This window comes from Schistocerca cancellata, chromosome 3, assembly GCF_023864275.1.
Source record: "Schistocerca cancellata isolate TAMUIC-IGC-003103 chromosome 3, iqSchCanc2.1, whole genome shotgun sequence".
NCBI classification, from domain to species: Eukaryota; Metazoa; Arthropoda; class Insecta; order Orthoptera; family Acrididae; genus Schistocerca; species Schistocerca cancellata.
The window spans coordinates 864,096,600-864,123,552 of NC_064628.1; the positions used below are offsets into that span (position 1 = coordinate 864,096,600).

Genomic DNA, 26,953 nt, shown 5'->3' on the forward strand with positions numbered 1-26,953 from the left:
TCTCTTATTTGGCGGCCCGTTGTACACGTTCCCTTAATGTCCTCAGAGTTCTTAGCGGTTCATCTTGGGGAGCGGATCGCACTGTCCTGCTTCGCTTGTATCGGTCCATAGTCCGATCGAAGCTGGATTATGGGAGCTTCGTCTACTCGTCCGCTCGGCCGTCCCTCTTACGCCGGCTCAACTCCATCCACCATCGGGGGTTACGTCTTGCGACCGGAGCCTTCTACACTAGTCCTGTCGAGAGTCTTTATGCTGAAGCTGCCGAGTTACCGTTGACCTACCGGCGCGACGTACTGCTGTGTCGGTATGCCTGCCGGCTGTCGTCTATGCCCGACCACCCCACTTACAAGTCCTTCTTCGCCGATTCTCTCGACCGTCAGTACGGGTTGTATGTGTCTGCCCTGCTGCCCCCCGGAGTCCGCTTCCGTCGCCTGCTTCGACAATTGGATTTTGCCCTCCCTACCACCTTCAGAGAGGGTGAGAGCCCGACACCACCTTGGCTCCAGGCTCCGGTTCATATTTATCTCGACCTCAGCTCACTCCCGAAGGATGGTACTCCGGCTGCAATGTATTGCTCACGGTTTGCCGAACTTCGTGCTCGACTTGCCGGTCACACCTTTATTTACACCGATGGCTCCAAAACTGACGATGGTGTCGGCTGTGCCTTTGTCGTCGGGGCCGCCACATTTAAATACAGGCTCCTCGACCAGTGTTCCAGCTTTACGGCCGAGCTTTTTGCTCTCCATCAGGCCGTTCAGTATGCCCGCCGCCACCACCATTCATCATATGTACTGTGCTCTGACTCACTCAGTGCTCTTCAGAGCCTTGGAGCTCCCTATCCGGTCCATCCCTTGATTCAACGGATACAGCAGTCCCTCCATTCTTTGGCTGATAATGGTGGTTCTGTCAGCTTTCTGTGGGTTCCCGGACATGTGGGAGTGCCTGGGAATGAGGCTGCGGATGCTGCAGCCAGGGCTGCAGTCCTCCTGCCTCGGCCAGCCTCCCATTGTGTCCCGTCATCCGACGTTCGTGGGGATGTCTGTAAGAGGCTTGTGTCGTTGTGGTGGGATGCTTGGTCATCCCTCCAAGGAAACAAGCTCCGGGCAGTAAAACCGCTACCAACTGCTTGGACAACATCCTCCCGACCATCTCGGCGCGAGGAGGTCCTTCTGACCAGGTTGCGGATTGGGCATTGCCGGTTTAGCCACCGCTACCTGCTCTCCGGTGACCCAGCCCCGCAGTGCCCTTGTGGTCAGGCATTAACAGTGCGCCATGTTTTATTGTCGTGTCCCCGTTTTAGTCAATTTCGTGTTGTCCTGTCCCTGCCATCTACTTTACCGGATGTTTTAGCTGATGACGCTCGAGCAGCTGCTCGTATTCTGCGTTTTATAACTTTAACTGGCTTGTCCAAGGACATTTAATCTTTTTACTTATTTTGTCTGCATCTTTGTCGGGTCCTTCTGGTGTCCCCTCCATCCCCTTGAGTTTTACCAGATTCCATGTGCTCAAACAACAGTGACTGGGCGCTAATGACCTCAGCAGTTGAGCGCCCTTAAACCCAACCAAAAAAAAAAAAAAAAAAAAAAAACCACAGGACATATGGAAGGTGGTTATTCTGGTCCAATCACAGTATCTTCAAGAATTTTATCAGTGCCTGGTTCTAAATCGGAAACAGCTAATTCCACATCTCGGAGTACTTATGCAAACCTAGGTCAGATTTTTAGTGACTTTAATTTCAATCCGTATTTGGTTAGGATTGATGCTTTTTGTTGCAATGATAAAAGGTGTATTCTTGTTATTCACTTTCTGTAAATAAGTACAGCAACGTAAAAGGGTGGGTGGTTTATTACATTTTGAAACACTGCCACCATACCTTTGTGGTTGTGGGCAATATATGGCGGTTATGGGCAGTGTGCGACCATGAAGAATGATAGTTACTACACACGACTTTTGAGGTCACTCTTATTTAACTGCACATGAGTATAGAAAAGCAAGAGTGTGTATTGTTTTATTCAACGTTTGACCCTCACATTATCAAATTAATACTGTTAATTGAACAATTGTTGTCAGTTGCTCATCTCAGAATTTACTTTAAATACAGGCCAGAATTTTTGTATCTAAGTGCTTAGAACTGTTGCAAAGATCTCATTCCAAATCAGTTCATATTAGAGAATGTGGCAGTAAAAAAAGTGTTTGTGAAATGAAATGGAATGTACTGTGGTAAGATACAGAAATTATCATTTGTTTCAACTTTATTGATTAATATTAATACCAAAATCATTCCCAGAACTGTGTAGAAAGTATGATATTTCATTTTTAATGGGCTTAAGTAATTTCTTTTTCTTGAATTCTAGGCAGAAGATTACAACACTTCAGAGATGATAGAATCTCAGTTGCAAAATGTGAGAGTCTTATCAAGCACACCAAGTGAGAATCTTACATGTCTAGTGGATATCTGGAGGAATGCACAGAAGCGTGTTTATGCTTATTACGAATTATCTGCGATGGCATATTTCAGATATTTAGAGCTGTGTGGTGACAAAGAGGTTTGTTCTGGTGCTGTGTTCTTTTTGACGTTATCATAGAGATGCTGATAACCTGTTCACTGCCAGTAACTGTACCGAATGTTCCTCTTGCAGGATGCAGACTGTTCCACTATTACAATAACACTGAGACTTTTGCGACTGATAGTGAAACACGCACTGGAGCTGCAGGCTGTGTTGGAGACAGGACTTGCCTCAACACCTACACGCCCTTGGAAAGGCATAATTCCGCAGCTGTTCTCCCGCCTCAATCACCCTGAGCCGTACGTGCGGCGTCGCTTATCTGAGTTGCTGTGCCGTGTGGCGGAAGATGCTCCTCACCTCATCACATTTCCTGCTGTTGTCGGTGCATCTGCTGGTGGTGCACGCATAAGAAACATGGACGTTGCTGCGTCAACAGCTAGTGAGTTCAGTTTATACAGCTGTTAATTTGATATTTTTTTAAAAATCAAGGAAATCATATTATTAATAATGTCATGCTATTTGTTGGAATCATTCGGCTTGCCACAAAACATGCAGCATGGTAGCATGCACGGTAGTAGTGGTGTAGGAATAGGGGTCTTGTCTGGTATGCTAGTCCTGCACTTTGTTCTATATATTATACACTGCTCGTGGTGGGTGGTGTTTGTTCATAAAACAGTTTCTTGTATACTTGGATGAGTATACCATCAACAAATGACTCACAGAAATCTTAACTGGCAAAATAAATTGGTTTCTTGTGGCAGCTCTGGTTGACAGTGCAGCCGCTCTGCAGGCTTCAGAAGTAGCTTCCCTGTCCATTGGTGGATTATGTAGAAAGCATTTCTCTTGATCTCCCTTTGATATGTTATTCTGAGTACTTATAAAGCCCTGTATTTTTTTACTGTCCTTGTTAATAGCTATCTTACTGAATTTGTATGAATTTCTTTGTTTGTTAATAATGTGTAGTAAACTGATTTAACTCCCTATTGAATTTTCTAACCCTTCAGAATCGTTAAATTCTGGGCTAGTTTTCCCTTCACATTTTTTCAGAGGTGGCGACACTTCGAAGCATTTTGTCTTGCTTACAGCATTGCTGGAACTGAATTATTTACAACAGAAGGCATTTCTCACAAATATGAAGTACATCTGTATAAAAGGGAGTCAGAGAACCAACACTTGCATACAAAAGTTTTGTCACTAATGCAGCTAGCAGATATTTTTGTTGATATACTTCACATATTCACAGCAGGGCTTGCGTTACCTTCCATTTTTGTGGTGACTTTACCTGATAAACTACAGAGTGAGATGATCATACTACTTCTTCTCAGTTAGCAATACATCCAATGATTTCATTTGTTCAAAAGAAAAACCACTCAAGAAAACTTGCTGGGCAGTACTTAGCTTGTAAAAGTACACAGCACTGTCATAGCTTTCAGAACTGATAGTCCTTTCCTCTGAAAGCAATGTTAAAAAGGAAGGGCAGGTCATTCATACCCAAGAGAGGGCTCCACATCTCATGAGTACAAGGAGAGATATTTGTGTACACTCATTCTCAAAATAGGTGGGTCCCTCAATTCTGGGAACTGAATGACCTGCTCAACCTATCCCCCTTTACTGCAGAAAGAAGGACCTGTTAGATTCTGAACTCGGAATGTTGTTCTTGTATTTTGTACTTGCCTATCGACAGTGCCAATATTTAACTTCTTACGTAGTTCCTGCTGTTTCTTTTATATTGCAATGCAACACCATATATCAGGAAAAGAACACACACACACACACACACACACACACAAAACTCTCTCTCTCTCTCTCTCTCTCTCTCTCTCTCTCTCTCTCTCTCTGCATTGGCACAAAATACTGTATCTGTATGCCATTCCTCGATAAGTACACAGAAGAAAATCCATTGCTTTCCCACCTGTTATGGCTTTTCCACTTTAGTGGAGTAGACATTAACCTTTGATCAAATTTGGTCACATTGTCTGTTTAAAGTCCTACTTCACTATACTTCAGTTTTTTTTCCTGTTCAAGCTGATCTTTTAAGAGTGGTCTTGGACATTACAGACTGCCTAGTGTTGACAAATTCTTATTCTCACAACTAAACAATTTATCATACATGAAAGAATTAACATAAAGCTAGGTATCTGAGCTAATAGGGAATTGGTACAGCCTGTCTTCCTCAAACCTCGCTAACGATGTCTGATGTGTCCACTTTCACTGCCTTGTTAAAGAGAGAAACTGATTGTGGTATGTGACCTGTATTCTATACAGCATCTTTGGGGAATTCGAACAGCTTAGGCAACAACATTTAATAGCATTTAACTAAAGTTATCAAGCTACCTGCCAGCACTGCTTCAGTATCCTTTTTTATATCAACCTTTCTATGTCTGTCTGTTGGTTTGTGTTAAGTTGTCCAAACTTACTTTCGTGTCATTCTTAACACCAAAATATGATGACAGACAGTGTTGAAAGAATGGTGTTATTGATTGACTGATGTTATGTGGAGTTTTGATGTATTATGACAAAACTCTGCCTATAAATGAAACTCACTTGTAAGGATGGAATGACGATATTATGAAAAGGATAGACAATAATTCACCATATAGCGGAGATGCTGAGTCATGGATAGGAATAGCAAAGGACTGTCAAACAAGTAAGCTTCCAGTGTATCTGTGACTCAGCATCTTTGCTGTATGGTGAGTAACTGTCTATCCTTTTCGTAATGCTGTTTTCGTAATGCTGTAAGTATTATAGCCACATTGCACTTGCAGCTTAACTTTCACTGCTTTTAGCTTTGTAGCATAAATCAAGAACTCATCCAATAATTAATGTAGCTTTGTAACAATTTTTGATTTTAATAATTCATGTTCATTTTAGTTACTAACATAATCTTCATATATTGGTTGTAATTTATCTTCCAGAACTATTTGGAACCAGTCTTTCTCAGCCAGTAGACGAAAATGTAGTTGAAGAGGATGAGGAAGAAGAGGAAGATGATGAAGATGACGATGATGATATTGTGAATGAAGATGAAACGCAGGCTTCAGTGTTAAGAAACTGTTTTCTGGCTATGGTTGATACATTATCTAAGCAGGTGATTTAGAAGTCTCATCATTTATTTTTAGTTGTTCTTATTTAATTATTACATGTTATGTTTTGTTCAATATTAACTTGAGTTTAGTTTGTGATGATGCTGGTGCACTTGATGGTCTTCTGGATAACGTACTAATGATAATGTAAAGGAAACAATAAGTTGTCCAGTGGCTTTATGGTTTCCAGTTAGGATTTGTTGTGTTTTAAGTTACAATTAAGTTTGTGTAACATAACTTTAAAGACATTTATGCCTTAGATACGAAGTTTATGCAATAACCACAGCAACTATAGCAAAAAACTGCTCCTGTCCAAAATCATATCGGTGGCTTATGATAATGAATTAGTCTGCTTCTACATATGGAAGAGACACTTTTCAAAACTCTGTTGGTAGTGAGGAATAGGTTTGTCAGGAAATGGTTATGGGATTGTGTGAGAAACAAATGCAGAAAATTAATGAAAATGTATAGGATTTGGATGGAAAGCTGCGTGCCTAGAACTTGGACATCACAGTTGAAACATAGTGGTATAGAAGGTTTTTAGTAATAGTACTACCAAATTTATTCTGTGGACCTTTTGCAGATTATTGAATTTCTTATGGCTCAAATTTAATAACAAAACACACAGAATTTTTATCTACTGTGAGTAATCGGCTTATGTGGAACCTCAACACAACACAACACACTGATGCAGCATTAGAAAAATTTCACTGTGTTTTCTTTAGGGTTCAGTGATGAAAATTGATTATTGTAGGTTGTTCTCCAAAAAGATGAAAGATGAATGTTTCACTTCACAAATATACATGTCTCTGTTATTGACAAGAGGCAATATTCCATATCAACACAAATATAATGTAGCTGTTTTTTGACGTGTCTGCATAAGGAAACAGTTTCTTGATATAGTGGTACAGCTATTCAATCAAGTGAACTGAAAATACACATGGGGATTTGAGTGGAAATACTTTTCCAAAGACATCTGTTAGGACATTATGTATGCTGTCCCTATAGCCTGCAAACAATTTGACAAACAGAACTATTCACAAGAGGACAATGAAGCAAGGTATACCTTGTTTCTCAAAAATAATGTGCAAGTGATCACCTTTAGTGAGGGAGCTAAATATTGATTCCATTCCTATGCTTTTATGCAAAGAACAAGCACAGCAGAGACATTTGAACAAATATAAGCAAATAATTATTTTCTATTTTCTTCTAGAGTAATGCGAAATATAAAGTAGAAGTCCCAGCTTTTATATGGTAATGCAAATTTCAGTTACCGATGACAAAGATTTATTTATTTATTTATTGTATTGACATTTGCCTGCGAACATATGATGGCATTCAAGACTTTGACTGCCAGATGCAGATGCAGACATAACAAATAAATCACTTTCTGCAAAGATAGCAATGAAGTGCAACTGGTGTTTTATATGAATGTTTTCAGTGCCTAAAATACCATGACAGTTTTATGACAAGAGGAGGGAGGAGATATAAAGATAATCAGATTATCTATTAATTAAAACATATTTTCATGCTGCGGCTGAATGTATTAATCACCTGGACACTTTTGCATATATTAACAAGGCATCATCAGTGGGTGTCATTTAAGTGTCTAATTTCTGTACTGCTTTCACTCGTGTGTTAGCAGGTTGAAAGTCAATCTTTTTCTATTTTTTGCATGTTATTGACATGCTAAAGTTGGAATTTCTGTGTTTCGATAAATTCTTTGCTTATTCTGTGATTAGCAAGCTAGATTCATTGTATTTATCATCGTTTCAACTGTGAACAAAACTTCATATCATTTCTGTTATATATAGCTGCAGCAGAAAATAGCCCTACAAGGAACTTATTTATTAGACTATGACTGAATTTTACTTCTTCTTGAATGTCATTGGATTGTGTACTGAGGGAACTGAAAGTAAATATCATTGTTTTGGCCACAGAAGCATTGATAAATGAAAGAACTAATGAATGAATAAATTTAAGTTCAAATTTCATTGGCAGAGAGGTATACTGTATATCCGTACCATACACACACACATTTAGCTGTGCTTTCAAATTTTGTATGCACATCTATAGGGTAAGTGAGTAGATAGATTTCATCTTTTATCATTTAATGTAATTTAATCCTGTCTGTCACTGCTTTATCAGGCTACGCAGAATTTCATAAGATAGTTGTGTGGAACTGTGAGTGGCAGTTGTGTTAGTGACAGGAAAGAGTTACCCGAAATATGTGGAGAAAAGTGAGCAGATATATTTTTTCATATATTGGGGTGTCAAAGCAGAGTACTCTATGGCTTCTGCAATTTGTTAGCATATCACGTACAAGCACAATATAAGCAAGGATGTATGCAGTTAAGTTTCTTAACATGTAATACTTCTGTTACAGGCACCTGAAGCAATATCACAGGTACAACTACTTGTTCAGGAACTTCGGCGCATAACGCTGTTGTGGGATGAACTTTGGCTCGGAACACTAAGCCAACATCACACAGAAATTTCGCGTCGTTTGCAGCAGCTTGAGGTGGAAGTAAACAGAGTTGACAACAATCCTGCATTGGACCGTGCAGAGCGTGATAGACTGATCGCTGAGAAACATCGCATTGTTCTTAAACCTGTTAGTATTTCTCAGATTAAATACATCACCCATTACATATTGGTTGTAGATTCTGACATTAGACTCACTGATATTGTAACAGATAAACTTATAGTTGTTATGTTGTTGCTGCTTCTCAGAATTGTTAGCTCTCCAAGGGTTATTTTTCTTCAAAATGTAGAACGTGTAAATTTCAATTTGCAGTAGTACTTGGTTAGAACTGTTTTTATATCATTTTCATGATATTACTTCCATAATCTTGTTTTGGAACAAACATTTACTTATCTTTGTATTCACTTAGTTGATTTTGTCATTATTTGATGACTTGTATGTAATACATCAGCACCGTAGTAGTATTCCAGGGTGCTAATTCTTCTGGGAAACCTGGAATTCTCATAGAATTAAGATTTTCCTGAAAAAGTCGGGGAAATCTTGGGGAATTTCTGGAATATCATAAAATCTTAGGGAATTCTGTGTTTTGAACTTAGTATTGATATTTAATTTTATTAAGTTTTATAAATCACAAATTTTTAAAATATTAAATATTTTAAAGTGTGTTAATTATATTATTATTATTCCATATAAATTGCCAATGTTTAAAAACTACGGTCAAACTACTGCTTTTGGCTAGTATATCTCGGTTGAGAAAAAAGAAAAATTGTGACTGCTATATGATGCCATTTCCCATTTCACTCACTGTTAATTTGTCAGGAGCTTGTAATGACACCTCCTTCCTCCTCATACCTGGAATTCTCCAGAAATTTCTTTCTCTAGTTTGAGTAGCCATCTGTATTCTCCTGTGCCAAGTGGCAGCAGCATCTACAGAAAGTCAGTCTAAAGGCAAAACTGTGTGGCTATGTTTGTGAGGGACATTTGGCACATCTTCCCTACTCCTCTCAACTTACTCGTAATATATAAAAAAATATGGTCATTCTCTTTGTGTGTCACACTACAAGAGTGTCATGAAATGACAACTCTCGTGGAGCAAATAGAAACTTCATTACTCCCATTTAGAAAATTTAAATGCATATTACGTGATGTGAAGCTATATTCACCCCTGCCCAGAGATTAGAAATCTAGAAAAGTTCATTTTAAAAGAGAATATACTCTTTGTGAAAACATGGCAAGGAGGGCATTTTAATGCCGTCATGAATGTCTCACTTTATTCAACTGACTCAGTTGGCACTATACAATGAAAAACTACCAGTGTCCTCCCGTCTGAAGATGATTTTCTGATTTGACACTGTCTGTCAGAGACACCCATGTAACGTAGAAATGACTTGAGTCTGCAAACGTGTAGTGACAGATTGCTTGGGTATATGGGTGGTTCACTGTTGCTTACATGCCGTCTGTCACACTTGACAAAGCTATGTATTTCCCTGTAAAACAGGGAGCACAATGAGCAAGTTTGGCATTCAAAATAGAACCATAATTGGCTGGTAGCTGGCAGCTACCATTTGAGCCAGTGAAGTGTCAATCACAAAGTTATTTTAATCAGAGTGTAATAGCAAATCAACACTAACACAGCACTGAAGATATGGCTGGGCAGATTGTTACTGTTACTCATAACACTGAGATATTTGCATTGCAGGTCCTCTGGTAATATGATGTATGTTGCTCTGCTGTTAGAAGTGGGTGGGTGTCACTGGAAAAGGTCAAATGCAGGTAGTTGTCACAGAACCTAACAGCAGTCTATGTTATGAGGCCTGCAGATAATAAAAAGGTCATGGCTGTTTTAGAGTTGCCTTAGTCATTACCAAGGCCACTATAGTGTGGCAGTCAACAGTGAAGGATCTCTGGTTAAAGTAGATGACAAAACCATCACTTCTGTGCTAAATAATGAAGACCAGTTAACCTCTCCACTAAATATAATCTAGGCAATGCTAAAACACTTCTGGGAACTTAAATCTGCCATATTTGCGACTAAAGCTACAGGTCCAGGATCTAAAATTATTACTGCATGATTTCCCATTTGAATAATGAGCATAAAGAGATATTCCTCATGTTTCCAATCAGATTTGATACCAGGACCTTTGTATTTAAGACAAACGGAGGTCATTGTGATTACCTTGTTAAAACCATGCAAGGATCGTCCATACACAAAAGGCTATCACAATGCTACCCTCTCCAGGTGACACAGAAAGACATGAATAAATGGTCAAGTGACTCTTTTGTGTGCTTGTATACATGTGGAGACTCATCAGTTACGTAATGGCTTCACGAAGTATTGCTCATTGTTTAATTTGATCTGACTGAAAGAAACTCTTCCACTGATTTCTTTCTGTAAGAAATAAATGAAGCAATAATTCTAAATTAATGGCAAAAAATTATACACATTGTACAGTACTTATTCTAATAATATGGGAGCATTACCCTTATGTGCCACTGTGCAAAAAATTGTGAGGTTCTGGAAAGAAGGCTCCAGAGAACAGTGGAAAGGCATCTGACTGAACAGCAGCATGGCTTCAGGTCACAAAAGTCCACAGTAGATCTCGTATAGAAAGGAACACCAATATGAGTGTGGCAGAGTTCTGCTAATGGCATTCCGGGATGTAGAGAAAGTGTACAACTCTTTATCCAGAATTAAAGTGTGGGAGGAACTGAGGAGTAGAGAAGCAGATTGTACTGAGCATAAAATAATTATATGTGAGATTTGTAAATTGTGAGAGAGTGGCAAGAGAGAACATCATGACTGATGTAGAGTAATATTCTGAAACAAGGAAGTGTACTGTGTTGGATTTTTTGTAGTGGTGGTGGATGACATAAAGACATAAATGGCAAAATAGATAAGCTGACAGCAATACTGTTTGCTGATAATTTGATGGTGTGAGGGAACAACAGGGAGAAAGTAGGCATCTATGTAGGCATAACAAAGAGATATGTGAACGGCTTTATTAGAAATGTCAGAGGAATGATACAGAAAAAAGTTCCCGAGAAAGATAAGGAGCTGGTATACAAAATGTATTTTTTACCAACTTGGACCACGAAGGTAAAGGAAATGACTAAGGTGTGAGAAAGTGAAATGAAGTCTTTGATTGGCTGAATACATGTAACAATAATGGGAAAGCTGAGAAATGGAAGTGTTAGGGACATAACAGGCAAGGGTTTGCGAACAGAGTGGATGAGAAGATGATGCTTACGAAGGTGCACAAACTGAGGATAAAGGTGAGGAACTAAGGGGAAGGGCAATGACAAGTCAATAAAAGAAGTAGAAGAAAGAAGAAATTGTATGGAAGAAGAATGAGTGCAGAGTTATCTTTCTTTCTTTCTTTCTTTCTTCTTCCTTTTTGCAGGAGGACAAGGGACATTGACAGAAATGTAGACTAGACAATTTAACATCTTTTTTTTAAATGTTAAGGATAATAAGTTGACGTCTCTTCATGTAAGAATAGATGATGAATGCAGCTAGCCGCTAACTTTGTGTAATGTCTTGTCTGTATAGACGTGTATCTGTTGCCTTTAAGATCCCTTCACCTTCACACACAAATCTATACAGTAAAGTAAGGGCCTCCCCTTTTGTCGGCTGATCCGTGATAAGACAGGCGAAAAGTTAGACTAATGGAGGATGATTAGTATTTTCTCTATTTTCATTCTCTCTCTCTCTCTCTCTCTCTCTCTCTCTCTCTCTCTCTTTTATCTATGTACAGTTTTTAATATAATATTTCATTACGTGAAATCAGCCAAATAGAATCTTTGGTGGAGTCCTTCATCTTGGTATTCAGCGGCTGGCTTGCTGTAAGAGATCTTTACATTTATTATTACTGTTAAGCACTGCATTCAGTCGGGAGAATCAATCGTGTGGACAATTTGTTCCTTTTATGAAAGATTGCGAATTCCAGATGTGTACGAAGCCTTTTTGGACGATTTAACACAGACTCAGTGATTGCAGGCTCTCTTCAACACAGCTGAAACTTCCCCACTAATTACAGGGCCAACGTAATCATCAAATGATTCAGAAAAAAACTCATTCGTTCATTCACTCCAGAACAAAAAAGTCACAAACCTTATTTATGAAGGAATTTGTGTATTCAATCCATCTCCATTACATGTCCAGATCTCCGGTGATTCCACGTCTTAATTATTTTCCGTTTACAGCCTCTTTCTCTTCAAACAAACCGCTAGCAGCACAAATGTTAATGGCTCGCTTTAGCGAGAAGAAAAGCAAAATATGTATCTCTCAGAAACATGTCAATCCCTCAACAGATACTACAGAAGCTGTCCTAGTTACCACTCTAACAGCCATGGAGAATGCATATATGCATCTCTGTTATTTCAAAGAATAAACACACTAGAAAATACTTTGGCGTCGTCAAGCTGTCGCCGCATATGTTACGAGAAAATCGGATCAGATACTTTTCCAAAGTGAATGAATGTGGAAGGTTTGATTGACAATGATTAACTGGTGCGTGGTAGAGGGTATTTTCTGTGGGGACATTACAACAAGACCCATCATTTTGTGGATGTGCACAGTGGGTAACTGGTTTGGTGATCTTTTCTGGACATGGTAGTTGACAGCTTGTTTGTGAATCCGTTGGCTGATGCAAGAAATATCAGCATGGATGGTGTTCTGCTAGAAGAACATATCTTCCTTATATTTTAGAAGCAACAGTAGTTTGGACTACTGCTGTTCTCAATGGATCCTGCTCAGTTCAGTGTTCCATCGGCACTCATCAGATGTACAGTCATTAAAAGCTTCAGTTTCTTACATTGTGATGCTAATAATTGATATTGTTTGTCATCAATTGATCAGCTCCAACGGTTGCCACTCTCATGGCCGATATAGAACTCACAAATGAGCTTTACTGGCATTAAGGTAAAATCTGCTTTCGTCGCTAAACCCAACTTCGTTTCATTTCTCATTTTTGCACTAGTGTTATAGCAAAGAGATTCCTATTACTGTGGGATAAAGGAAAAAAGCTTAAAACAGCTAAGCAGGTGTATATCTTTCAACAATTACAGCACATCATCAGGGACAGATTGATGATGAATTTCATCTTTTTATGGGAAAGTAATTCACGATATTTATCGCATTATGGTGACCATTTTGTAACAGTAATAATAATGTATATAGATTATATTGTAACTGTATACTTCGATCAGCCAGAACATTATGACCACCTACCTAATAGCCAGTACGTCCTCCTTTGGCACAGATGACAATGCGCTGTGGCATGGAAGCAATGAGATCTTGGTAGTTCCCTGGAGGAAGCTGGTGCCGCATCTGCACAAACAACTTGCTGAATTCCTGTAAATTCTGGGAGGGAGGGGTAGAGAGAAGCTCTGACGACACTTTGTCGCATCCCAGATTTGTTCAATCGGGCTCAGATCTGGCGAGTTGGGGGGCCAGCACATCAGTTGGAACTTACCACCATTTTTCTTGAACCACTGCACCACATTCCTGACCTTGTAACATGGTGCATTGTATTGTCGAAAAATGCCACCGCTGTCGGGGAAACATGATCATTATGAAGGGGTTTGTAGACTGCAATCAGTGTAGGATACTCATTGGCCATCTTGGTACCTTGGATTAGCTCCACTGGACGCATGGATGCCCACATGAATGTTCACCAGAGCACGGTGAATCTGCCGCCAGCTTCTCTGTCCTGCATTACAGTTGTCAAGGAGATGTTCCCCTGGAAGAAGACCAGTTCGTACCCTCCCATTGGCATGAAGAAGAAGGTATTGGGATTCATCAGACCATGCAATACTTGGCCACTGCATTAATGTCCAGTGCTGATGGTCACGTGCCCATTACAATCATAATTGCTGATGTCATGGTGTTAACTTTGGAACACGCGTGCATAATTGGCTGCTGAGGCTTATTGGTAGGAGTGTTCAGTGCACTTTGTGTTCACACACATTTGTACTCTGCCCAGCATTAAACTCTGATGTTAGTTCTGCCACAGTTCACTGCCTGTCCTGTTTTACCAGTTTGGCAAGCCTACGACATCTGAAAGAGGTGGCTACCCAACCCCATGACATCTGGACATGATTTCACCTTGGTTTCACCACGTGTTGAAGACTCTCACCACAGCACTCCTCAAACACCTGGCAAGTTGTGCAGTTTCTGAAATGCTCGTGCTGAGCCTCTGGACCATCACAATCTGCCCCCTCGATCACTCGGATAGATCACACGCCCTTCCCATTCTATACACAGACAGCACACTCACTGATATTACATTCACTGTGCTTGTGTCTGACTAGCAGTCACTCGTCACAAGGGGCCACTGCTGTCACATGGACGGGTTTATATTTTGATAGTAGATCAGTGGTCATAATGTTCTGGCTGATCAGTGTACTGATGTAATATTTTACCAAGTGTGAAATTATGCCATTTTCTTGCCTTACAGTTAGTTTTTGTGTTGGAGCAGCTTCACTCCATCACTTCTGTACCACCAGAGACACCACATGAAAGGTGGTTTCAGGAGAAGTTTGGTGAGTATCTCGTTGTTATAACGAAACCACTTGGCAGAGTATGAAAAATACAGTATTCTAAAATAAACTAGAAAAAAAAAATAACCAAAACATTGAAGGCCTACGAAGTTTCTCACAATGGGGTTCTTGCATAAAAATTTCTCGGTTCACTTGCCATGTCAAAATCGGATAAAATTCCAAGCTTTAGATGACATCCTCCATCTTCATCAGAGGCTAAAGCTGACTGTCATGAACTGGCAAGGTTGCCTCTTTTATACTCACAGAATGGCATCCAGTTGGCTGAGTTTAAGTGCATGCTTACAAGCATTGCTAAGTGCATAGGTGGTCTCTCTATTATTGAAGTTGTTCTCACAAAGTCTAACTTCAGCTGATCTTCTGGTCACAGAACATTAGCGTCACCTTAAATACAGGCATTTGGATAAATCAGGTGTGGCAAATCACAACTTGTTAAATAAGCATAAGATTTATTTTGAACAAACAAGAATAGTTGCTCACACTTCAAACTATTTGAGACGCTGTGATAAGAGAGAGACTTGAAATTAGAATGCGCCACTTCAATCTGCGCCTTCATGGCATAATCCGGCCAATCGGATTTCATTCTGTGGGTATAAAAGAATCAGTTTTAGTCCCTGACAAAGATGATGGAGGATATTGTCGATATCTTGGAATTTTATCCAAATTTGATGCAGCAAATGAATTAAGAAATTTTTATGCAAAACAGCGAATGGATATTAATTTTTGGGCTTTGCTACAATGTTAAAGTTACATTGTTTCTGTCTTATGTTCATTATGCTCTTTTTCCAATTTCAGTGGGAAATGACTCTGCCTTACTTTTGACAATAGAGAATATTGAAATTCCATCAAAGTTCTTGACTAATTGCAGAATTATTAACTTACCATCAATGCTTGCTTTGTGACATTCAATGTGTATACCACGATTTGAGTTGCTGTTAACTGATTGGCTGGATACTTTGCTGAGGTTGTGACGGATGAAAGCTTGCTTATATAAATGTTTGTTTTCTTTCCTTCAGTGCCATAATTGTGACAAGGAACTGGACCATCCAGATTTAGATTTTGTGTGGGTTCTCTAAATTGTGTAAGGCAGATGCTGGGATGGTTATTTTGGAAAAGATGTTGCCAGCTTCCTACCTTGACCTGAACTTGTACACCTTCTCCAAAGACCTCATCATCAACAAAGTGCTAAATCTTAATTGCCCTTCCTTCTTTATAATTATGGCATGTGCTCACAGCAAACAGTGTCATTACTTGTATGATTTTGATGTGCATTACATCACTAGCTTTGCAGCTTCAGCTTGAAATGTAGTTTTCTTTTAATGCACAGCTAATTGCATCTGTTATGACAAATGAACCTCAGTGCATATTTACTGCTATTAGATACTGTCTAACTGCGATATTAGGCTTTGCTGGTTTTTCATAGTGTCGTACATGACAACGTGTAACATCTAAGTGTGCACAATTTGTCAAACATGCAGTGTGATTTCAGAGAAGCACCATCTGCACCAAGTTGAATTTATCATTTCCGTATTATATCAAATGAAAGTTCAGTTCAGAAAACTAATAAATTAAGAGACTGAATTGTGGGCCAGTGCTTATATTTAATAGCAGAAATTCGTAGTATTGCTGGTACACATGCAAAAGAAAAAGTGATAGCACTTTCTAGCTTTTGGACCTAATAGTTCCGTCCTTTGGAGGGGGAGAGGGAGGTTATTTGTATCTGTCACAATAATAAACATTTTGCCTCTTGCATTTATATTTTCAATGTCATTGTCAGGAGGAGCACTCCTCCATATACACATCCAATGATGCCTTTGGGCAGGGAATGACATGGCAGTTGGCCAGTACCGTTGACACTTTGGAGGCTTGTTCAGATGGTGGTTCAGGGCGAAGGGGAGAGTATTCAAGGAAGAGGTACCTCAGAGTTCATAAATGCATTTAATATTTCATCTCGGATTTATGCCCTTATTTGTAACTTGCTGGTTGTTGGAGTATTTATTCACCATTGAAATTATATTTTGAAAGAGAACTTAAAAATTTGTTTCATACATGTTATATGCTACAGTGCTGATCTATGAAACTGTGCAATCTTTTTGATACTAGGAGGATAACTTGCGTTCGGTTCTGTGGCTTATGTTTTTTAAACACTTAATGCAATGTAGTGAAGTAAAATTTTTAAGCTCTGAAACCATGAGAACGTTGACTGATATGACATTGTATAAAATGAGACTGATCACTTCATACATATAATTCTCTTGCCTTCTTGCAGGTAAACACATTTCAGCAGCCCTTACCAGCCTAAAAGAACCATCTAATCCTAGAAGACCAAATGAGTCATGGGCACCCATGAAACAACTTCAAGCTAAACTTCAGCAACGTGTTCAGAAACGTGCAGCATACAGTCTGAGAATGTCAGACATCAGCCCTTCACTTGCTTCATTGAAAAACACTCTGATTGCTATGCCAGGAGTTACACCACGAGCTGGCACAATAATAAACATTGCTTCTGTTGATAATAATATTGCTATACTTCCCACAAAAACAAAGCCAAAGAAGTTGGTTTTCCATGGAAGTAATGGACAAATGTAAATATTGTTTAAAATTTGTAATTCATGCTCCTTTGTTACTAATTAATGTGGAACTGAATTGACAATAAGAGAGAAGAGTGTGTGTGTGTGTGTGTGTGTGTGTGTGTGTGTGTGTGTGTGTATGAAGATTTGAGCTGTTGTACAAAATGCAAAATTTGCCGCAGGTACACATATCTGTTCAAAGGCCTTGAGGACCTACACTTAGATGAAAGAATCATGCAATTCCTCAGTATTGCGAACACTATGATGCGTCAAGGCCGTCAGTCAGATATGTATTATGCACGCCATTATTCAGTCATTCCATTGGGACCACGTAGTGGGCTAATAAGTTGGGTTGATGGAGCAACCCCTCTCTTTGGGTTATACAAACGCTGGCAGCAGAGAGAGGCAGCAGCAGCTTCACTGAAGACCCAATCTTCTTCTACTGCCACATCAAACAGTATGTATACAGAATATATTGAATAACCTTTTTTTTATTTTTACTTGCATTGATGTCTAAGCTGTATGAATCCAGTTTTGTATGTACCATCTTTACTTCTTCCAACAGTTTAGTTTTAAAACCACTAAAAATGTGTGAAGTTTGTTTTATGGCAGTACTTAGGACTGAATACCTCTTTCTCCCAGTTAGGCTTAGCTCCTGTCCAGGGTATCGTGTGCCAGCGTTATCTAATTACCAGTTTAATTTTATTATTTATTGGAGTTGGAAGCAGATACAACAGGTGATAATTACCATTAAGAACAACAGGGAGAAAATATTACTAAGCAACACTACTGTTGCCCAAAATCTTGCAACATCAATTGCACATGGAGTTGCGAGCAGAAGATTATTTCTGTGCAAGGTTCAGGGCATAATTGACATATCAATTGGTGTTCCATGTTGTGTAGTTCTCTTCAGTCACAGTTGGTATCCACAGGGAAATGCCATTCCTGATCTTCCATCTCCAGATCGAATGTGGTTGAGTGACCTCCGAATGATCTAATACTATTTGTCCCCAGGTGGGAGGGTTTCCGAAGGGGGTGGCCAGGTACAGATACTATCAACTGGAGAAATCCAAAACTGTTTCCTTGCTGCAGCTGCTGCTGTTTGCAACTCTGAAGTGGTCTTGGTGAAACTACTTCTAGGCCTGTAAAGTAATGTCCGTATAGTCTGTTTTCACAGTGTGTGTCAATAGATATATGGGCTTCCATTATACGTTCATCATTACATTGTTGAAATGTTATGCCTAAGTTAATTTTTCCAGTTAAGAGAAGAGAAATGCCCCATGCATCTGCAAATGTATATAATACAATCCCCTGCCACATTTTTCTGTATGTGTCTGAAGAATAATCTCGGAAACTATTCTAGGAATTTTGGTGTGGATTTCACCAGTAGCTAGACTGATTCACAAGAAAGGTTTGTGTATGTAATTTACTACCACTACCGTAGACAAGTCGTGCAACCCTAGGTACTTAGTGCTACCTCTGTGAAGCTGGGACAGGTCATTAGTAACTTGTAGTTTGAGCTAGTGTTGTTTCAAGAAGTAAAATTTGTAAATGGGATGACAGATAAAGATTTCGATTTGCATTTTGACTGTGATGGAAATTGCTTGTGTTAATGTTTGAATATATTTATAGAACTTAATGAACAGTTTTAGGCTACTTAAATTGTAATTTGTAAGTGTATGTATTTTCCTTTTACAGCTGCTCCAGGACAAATTATGCGTCCATCAGAACTGTTTTACAAAAAGCTTACGCCACTGCTAAAGGAAAAGGGAATTGCTCTGGAGAACAGGAAAGAATGGCCACCAGCAGTCCTCCAGCAAGTACTGACTGAGCTTATTGAAGAAACTCCAAAGGACCTTCTCTTCAAGTATGTTCTTTTATTCCTTAACTCTATGCCTACATCATGTTCTGTGGATTAAATCAAAGTGTACATAAATACAGAGAAAGAGCAATTGGAAACTACTTGTGTAGGCTGCAATATGCATAGCTATTATCAAAGACAATCTTTTAATATAATACTGGGATGTCCTGTGTGGAATAATGTAAAGATTGAAGGTAACCATACACTGTATAGTCATATCGAGAGGTCAACATGCACAAAACAGAACTGAAAACATTGCTGAGCCTTGGGCTATGTAGCCATGCTTGTAGGTCGTGCGGTAGCGTTCTCACTTCCCATGCCCGGGTTCCCGGGTTCGATTCCCGGCGGGGCCAGGGATTTTCTCTGCCTCGTGATGACTGGGTGTTGTGTGCTGTCCTTAGGTTAGTTAGGTTTAAGTAGTTCTAAGTTATAGGGGACTGATGACCATAGCTGTAAAGTCCCATAGTGCTCAGAGTCATTTGAACCATGCTTGTATATGCATTTGTGTCTTAGTCAGTCAACTCTGAAGACAGCTGTTGGCCAAATTCTGAACTAAGTTTTTAATTGCTTTTGTTCCTAGTGATCAATCAACTATATGGTAGAGTGGTTATCCTTACTTCCTGCGTTATGTATAAAAATAATTTTTGTGCTTAGAAAGTCTATAAGTGGAGAGCTATTTAGAATGATCACTTTTGCTTATCATATTGTGAACACAAATTTTCAGTCCCCAAATTACAGATGATTTAATATAACTTTAATTGAATTGAATTTCTAGAAACTTAATTTAGGTTGGTAAAAAACAACAAAAATATTCTGGTGTGAATAGAAATAATGGTATTAGGTACACCTGTAAGCCTTTTGTGATTATTGTTATTATTTTATTATTTCATTGTGCCATATTTACCCAATTGTAAGACGAGGTTTTTTGATAAATTTGTTATTTGTAAAATACGGGGTCATTGCATAAGATAGTTACTACTTACAATATAGTGGAGATGCTGAGTCACGGATAGGCACACTGAAAAGACTGTCAGAAAATGAGCTTTCGGCCAACAAGGCCTTTGTCGGAGATAGAATACACGCATGCAGTGTGTGTGTGCAAACGCAAGTCACACACATATGACTGCAGTCTCTAGCTGCTGAGGCCACACTATGATCGGCTGCACCTGATGGGGAAATGCAACTGGTTGTAGGGGGTATGGAGGAGGCTGGGTTGGGGAAGCAGAGGGATAGCAGGGTAAGGGTTGGGGATGGTAAAGTGCTGCTTGTGGAAGGATACAGGGACGAGATGGAGAGAGGGGAGGGCAGCTAGGTGTGGCCAGGAAGTTAGACGCAGGGTGGTGGGTGGAGGGGTTGGGGCACTTAGCGGGAAAGGAGAGAGGTAAAAAGGCAGTGGGTGCGTTGTTGGAATAGAGGACTGTGTGGTGCTGGAATGAGGAAAGGGATAGAGGGTAAGGATATAGACTAATAGAGGTTGAAGCCAGGAGGATTATGGGAATGTAGGATGTATTGCAAGGAGAGTTCCCACCTATGTAATTCAGAAAAGCTGGTGTTCGTGGGAAGGATCCAGATGGCACAGGCTGTGAAGCAGTCATTGAAATGAAGAATGTTGCGTGGGGCAGTGTACTCGGCAATGGTGTGGTCTAGCTGTTTCTTGGCCAGTTTGTCAATGGCCATTTGTGTGGACAGACAGCTTGTTAAGTCGTGCCCACGTAGAACGCGGCACAGTGGTTGCAGCTTAGCTGGTAGATCACATGACGGGTTTCACATGTGGCCCTCCCCCCTGCGGGTTCGGGGGTTAGAATAGGCCCGCGGTATTCCTGCCTGTCGTAAGAGGCGACTAAAAGGAGTCCATCCCCCTCACGGGGGTAGTTAGCGCCTGCGTCCGGAGACGGACGGTTCCATGACCTATAATTGTGGTCTTTTTGGTTTTTCACTTCTCGTTTCTTCCTTCCTTTGGTTGGTTCCTTTCTTTGCTCTTCTCCACCTCACTGTCTTCCTTACTCTTTCCCTTGACTTCTTCTCCTTGCCTCCTCATTGCCTTCTCATTGCCTTCTTCTCCTTGCCTTCTCATTGCCTTCTTCTCCTTGCCTTCTCATTGCCTTCTTCTCCTTGCCTTCTCATTGCCTTCTTCTCCTTGCCTTCTCTGGTCTCCGCCTCGGCGTTTGAGACAGTCTGTCCTCTTTTTCCCTCTCTCTCTTCTTTTTCCTCTTTTTCCTTCCTCCCTGTGCGTGCCTGAAGGCCAACCCACGCGTTCGCATGCGTAGCCGGTGACGGGGTAACGCGTAATTCCCCGCCCTGGGTAGACATGTAAGGCACGCGCGTACCCCCTGGTAAAGGCCAGGCCCGGGAAGGGGTGATTGCCTGAGCTGATACCTTCTGACCATGCCGATTGGTCCCTCCGTCTGTTTCTCGGGAGGTGTGACCTGAGGTGTAAACATTCACCCTCTCTGAGAGGGTCCCCACAAGGAAGGAGCGCGCCATCGGAGACGCTGGCAATCATGGGGGATTCCTCCGCAATGGATTTCACTCCATCTCTCTCGACTTCTGCCCAAAAACGGAAACGTGACCAGCCAACAGTGACAAAAGTACTACCGCCTGCCCCACAGTTCCTCGTCGTTTCTCGATCTGAGGACGGAAAGGATTTTTCCACTGTCAACCCTTTCGTTATCCAGAAGGGTGTAGATGCCATAGCCGGATCTATCAAATCTTGTACCAGGTTGCGTAACGGTACCTTATTACTAGAAACTGAGAGCGCCTTTAAGGCACAAAAACTGCTTCGGGCCACACTCCTGTACATGTTCCCTGTCCGGGTGGAGGCCCACCGAACTTTGAATTCGTCTCGTGGTGTAGTCTATACTAGCTCCCTCGACGGATTGACTGACGAGGAGATTCAATCTTTCCTCGCTGAGCAGGGCGTGACGGCTGTCCATAGGGTCATGAAAAAGGTCAACAATGACCTTGTACCGACCCGGACACTTTTCTTGACCTTCGATAGTGTTAAGCTGCCATTGCGCATCAAGGCGGGCTACGAGGTTATTTCTGTTCGCCCCTATGTCCCGACACCTACGCACTGCTACCAGTGTCAGCGTTTCAATCACACTCGACAGTCTTGTTCCAATGCGGCTAAATGTGTCACTTGTGGCAGGGATGCCCATGAGGGTGACTGCCCACCTCCGTCTCCTCGTTGTGTGAACTGTCAGGGTGACCATGCCGCATCCTCCCGCGACTGTCCTGTCTATAAGGAAGAACGCTGTATCCAAGAAATTCGGGTCAAAGAGAAAGTGTCCACCTCGGCTGCTCGCAAGCTATTGGCTAGTAGGAAGCCCACGCTGCTCCCAGCGGGGAAATACAGTACTGTCCTCGCCTCTCCTCGGACTACCAGGGAGGTGGCAACCCAGACATGCGATCTGACCTTTAGCACCACGGTCATCCGTTCGGCCAGTGCTAAGATCGCGCGGTCGACGTCTCCTCTTCCTCCCATCATACCACAGACACCAGCCCCTTCATCAGCTTCTGCTAAGACGAAGACCCAGAAGTCAGATGCACGGGCCTTCAAGAAGGAACCATCCCGTGCAGACTTCCTACGTACCTCGACCTCCCAGCCTTCGACCAGTACTTCCACCAAACGTCCTTCCAAGAAGGCTCATAGGAAGCACAGTTCTCCTTCTCCGCCACGGCGCATTTCTTCTCCTGCGCCACCCAGCGGTTGCCGCCCCAGGCCGTCATCCGTTTCGCCTGGCCGCACCGCTGGTAGCCGAACATCTGGCCGTTCACCGGCGGAGGAAGCTCCCCCTCCCGGCCATCCTCCCAAGATGGCCGATGAACCTATAGACCCAATGGACGATGAGTGTCCGCCTACTGATAGCGGCGGCAGTGCTCGCTCGAAGCCAGGCCCTCAGCGGCCTTCGAGGTGACCCCTTCTTTCGTCTTCCTTTCTTCTTACGATGGCACTTATTCACTGGAATATTCGCAGCATTCGCTCCAACCGAGAGGACCTGAAGTTGCTGCTCCGCTTGCACCGTCCGCTCGTCGTAGCCCTCCAGGAAACGAAGCTACGCCCATGCGATCAAATTGCCTTGGCACACTACACCTCTGTGCGTTTTGACCTACCCCCTGTGGTAGGTATCCCAGCTCATGGAGGGGTTATGTTGCTGGTCCGGGATGATATTTACTACGATCCCATCACGTTGCACACCGGCCTGCAGGCAGTTGCCATCCGCATTACTCTCCGCACTTTTACCTTTTCCATTTGTACCGTTTACACTCCATCGTCATCTGCCGTTACCAAGGCAGACATGATGCAACTTATTGCTCAGCTACCTGCACAATTTTTGTTAACTGGAGACTTCAATGCCCACCATCCCCTTTGGGGCTCTCCAGCATCCTGCCCGAGGGGCTCACTGTTAGCAGACCTTTTCAACCAGCTCACTCTTGTCTGCCTCAATACTGGCGCCCCTACTTTTCTTTCGGACACATCTCACACCTATTCCCATTTAGACCTCTCTATATGTTTTCCCCAACTTGCACGCCGGTTTGAGTGGTATGCACTTTCTGATACATATTCGAGCGACCACTTCCCGTGTGTTATCCATCTCCTGCAGCATACCCCCTCTCCGTGCTCCTCTAGTTGGACCATCTCCAAGGCAGACTGGGGGCTCTTTTCTTCCAGGGCGACCTTTCAGGATCAAACCTTCACAAGCTGCGATCGTCAGGTTGCACACCTCACGGACGTCATTCTCGCTGCTGCTGAATATTCCATCCCTCACCCTACTTGTTCTCCACGTCGCGTACCGGTCCCCTGGTGGACCGCAGCATGTAGAGACGCTTTACGCGCTCGTCGACGTGCTTTACGCACCTTTAAACGCCACCCTACAGTGGAGAATTGTATCAATTATAAACGATTACGTGCTCAGTGTCGTCGTATTATTAAAGAAAGCAAGAAAGCCAGCTGGGCTGCTTTCACAAGCACCTTCAACAGTTTTACTCCTTCTTCTGTTGTCTGGGGTAGCCTGCGCCGGCTGTCTGGCACTAAGGGCCACTCACCAGTTTCTGGCTTGACGGTCGCGAATGACGTCCTTGTGGCCCCTGAGGATGTCTCCAATGCCTTCGGCCACTTTTTCGCAGAGGTTTCGAGCTCCGCTCATTACCACCCTGCCTTCCTCCACCGCAAACAGGCAGAGGAGGCTAGGCCACCTAACTTCCGCTCCTCGAATCGTGAAAGTTATAATGCCCCATTCACCATGCGGGAACTCGAAAACGCACTTGGCCGATCACGGTCCTCCGCTCCAGGGCCTGATTCTATTCATATTCAGATGCTGAAGAACCTTTCTCCTGCGGGTAAAGGTTTTCTTCTTCGTACATACAATCGCATCTGGATTGAGGGACATGTTCCCGCATGCTGGCGCGAGTCTATTGTTGTCCCGATTCCTAAGCCGGGGAAGGACAAGCACTTGCCTTCCAGTTATCGACCTCTCTCGCTTACCAGCTGTGTCTGTAAAGTTATGGAGCGAATGGATAACTCTCGATCGGTTTGGCTGCTCGAGTCTCGACGCCTACTTACCAATGTACAATGTGGATTTCGTAGGCGCCGCTCTGCTGTTGACTATCTGGTTACCTTGTCGACCTTCATTATGAATAACTTCTTGCGGAAGCGCCCGACCGTGGCTGTGTTCTTTGATTTGGAGAAGGCTTACGACATCTGTTGGAGGGCGGGCATTCTTCGCACCATGCATACATGGGGCCTTCGCGGTTGCCTCCCTCTTTTTATTCGTTCCTTTTTAATGGATCGACAGTTCAGGGTACGTGTGGGTTCTGTCCTGTCCGACGCCTTTCGCCAGGAGAATGGGGTGCCACAGGGCTCAGTTTTGAGCGTCGCTCTCTTCGCCATCGCGATCAATCCAATAATGGATTGCCTCCCAACTGATGTATCAGGCTCCCTTTTCGTGGACGATTTTACCATCTATTGCAGCGCGCAGTGTACACGTGTCCTGGAGCGCTGTCTTCAGCGTTCTCTTGACCGTCTTTACTCCTGGAGTGTCGCCAGTGGCTTCCGTTTTTCTGCCGAGAAGACGGTCTGTATTAACTTCTGGCGCTACAAAGAGTTTCTCCCACCGTCCTTACGACTCGGTCCCGTTGCTCTCCCAATCGTGGAGACAACCAAATTTTTAGGTCTTACATTTGACAGGAAACTTAGCTGGTCTCCACATGTGTCATATTTGGCTGCCCGTTGTACTCGTTCTTTAAATGTCCTCCGTGTTCTCAGTGGTATGTCGTGGGGAGCGGATCGCACCGTCCTACTTCATCTATATCGGTCGATCGTCCGCTCCAAGCTGGATTATGGGAGCTTAGTATACTCCTCTGCACGTCCATCCATCTTACGCTGCCTCAACTCCATACAACATCGGGGTTTACGACTTGCGATAGGAGCGTTTTATACTAGTCCCGTAGAGAGTCTTCATGCTGACGCTGGCGAATTGCCACTCAACTACCGGCGCGATATACTGCTTTGTCGGTATGCCTGTCGGCTACTGTCAATGCCCGACCACCCGTCTTATCGTTCCTTTTTTGATGACTCTCTCGACCGTCAATACGGGTTGTCTCTGCCCTGCTACCCCCTGGAGTTCGCTTTCGTCGCCTCCTTCAACACCTTAATTTTTCACTCCCTGCAACCTTTTGAGTGGGCGAGAGCCACACGCCACCTTGGCTCCAGGCTCAGGTTCGCGTTCACCTTGACCTCAGCTCGCTCCCGAAAGAGGTTACCCCCGGTTCGGTCTACCACTCCCATTTTGTGGAACTTCGTTCGAAGTTCATCAATATGACCTTCATTTATACAGATGGCTCTAAGACCAATGACGGGGTCGGGTGTTCTTTTATTGTCGGGGCACAAAGTTTCAAATACCGGCTCCATGGGCATTGTTCGGTCTTCACAGCTGAGCTCTTTGCCCTCTACCAGGCTGTTCTTTACATCTGCCGCCATCGACATTCTGCTTATGTCATCTGCTCCGATTCCCTGAGCGCCATCCAGAGCCTCAGTGATCCATATCCGGTTCACCCTTTCGTGCACCGGATCCAACACTCTCTTCGGCAGCTGGTGGACGTCGGTTCTCTGGTTAGCTTTATGTGGGTCCCTGGCCATGTCGGTATCCCTGGGAACGAAGCTGCAGATGCCGCGGCCAAGGCTGCGGTCCTCCAGCCTCGGACAGCTTCTTGTTGTGTCCCTTCATCAGATTTTAGCAGGGTTATTTGTCGGCGCGTTTTATCGCTGTGGCATGCCGATTGGGCTGCACTTACAGACAACAAGCTTCGGGCCTTGAAACCTCTTCCCGTGGCTTGGACGTCGTCCTCACGCCCTTCTCGGCGGGAGGAGGTAGTTTTGGCCCGGTTAAGAATTGGACACTGCCAGTTCAGCCATCGCCATCTGCTGACGGCTGCGCCGGCGCCGTTCTGCCCATGTGGGCAATTGCTGACGGTCCGCCACATTTTAATGTTCTGTCCGGATTTTAACACACTGCGTCTAGATCTTAACCTGCCATGTACTTTCGATGCCATTTTAGCGGATGACCCACGAGCAGCTGCTCGTGTTCTTCGTTTTATCAATTTGACAAACCTCTCTAAGGACATTTGATGATGCTGTTTTTTAATCCTATGCCTGTCAGTCTGTCTTTTATCGTGTTTTCCCTTTTAGTTGTTGTTTTAAACTTGTGCCTCGCGGTGCATTCTTAACGTAGTCAGGGCGCTAATGACCATTGAAGTTGCGCGCCCTAAAATGGCCCTGCCTTTGATGGGATAGGTTATGCTTGTGACCAGACTGGAGTAGGTGGTGGTGGTGGAAGGATGTATGGGACAGGTCTGGCATCTAGTTCATATTACAGGGATATGAGCCATGA

General features: G+C 42.7%; 1 protein-coding gene across 1 annotated transcript in view; it reads left to right on the plus strand.

The window, feature by feature from the left end:
* The window catches only part of LOC126175920 (serine/threonine-protein kinase SMG1), a 383,335-nt gene that overhangs the window by 249,229 nt on the left and 107,153 nt on the right, over positions 1-26,953 (plus strand). Inside the window, exons 28-35 of the mRNA XM_049922990.1 lie at positions 2,355-2,546; positions 2,640-2,946; positions 5,423-5,595; positions 7,977-8,204; positions 14,534-14,618; positions 16,903-17,218; positions 17,386-17,660; positions 18,902-19,070. Coding sequence (XP_049778947.1) covers positions 2,355-2,546; positions 2,640-2,946; positions 5,423-5,595; positions 7,977-8,204; positions 14,534-14,618; positions 16,903-17,218; positions 17,386-17,660; positions 18,902-19,070 — 1,745 coding nt within the window. The remainder of the gene's footprint in view (positions 1-2,354; positions 2,547-2,639; positions 2,947-5,422; positions 5,596-7,976; positions 8,205-14,533; positions 14,619-16,902; positions 17,219-17,385; positions 17,661-18,901; positions 19,071-26,953) is intronic.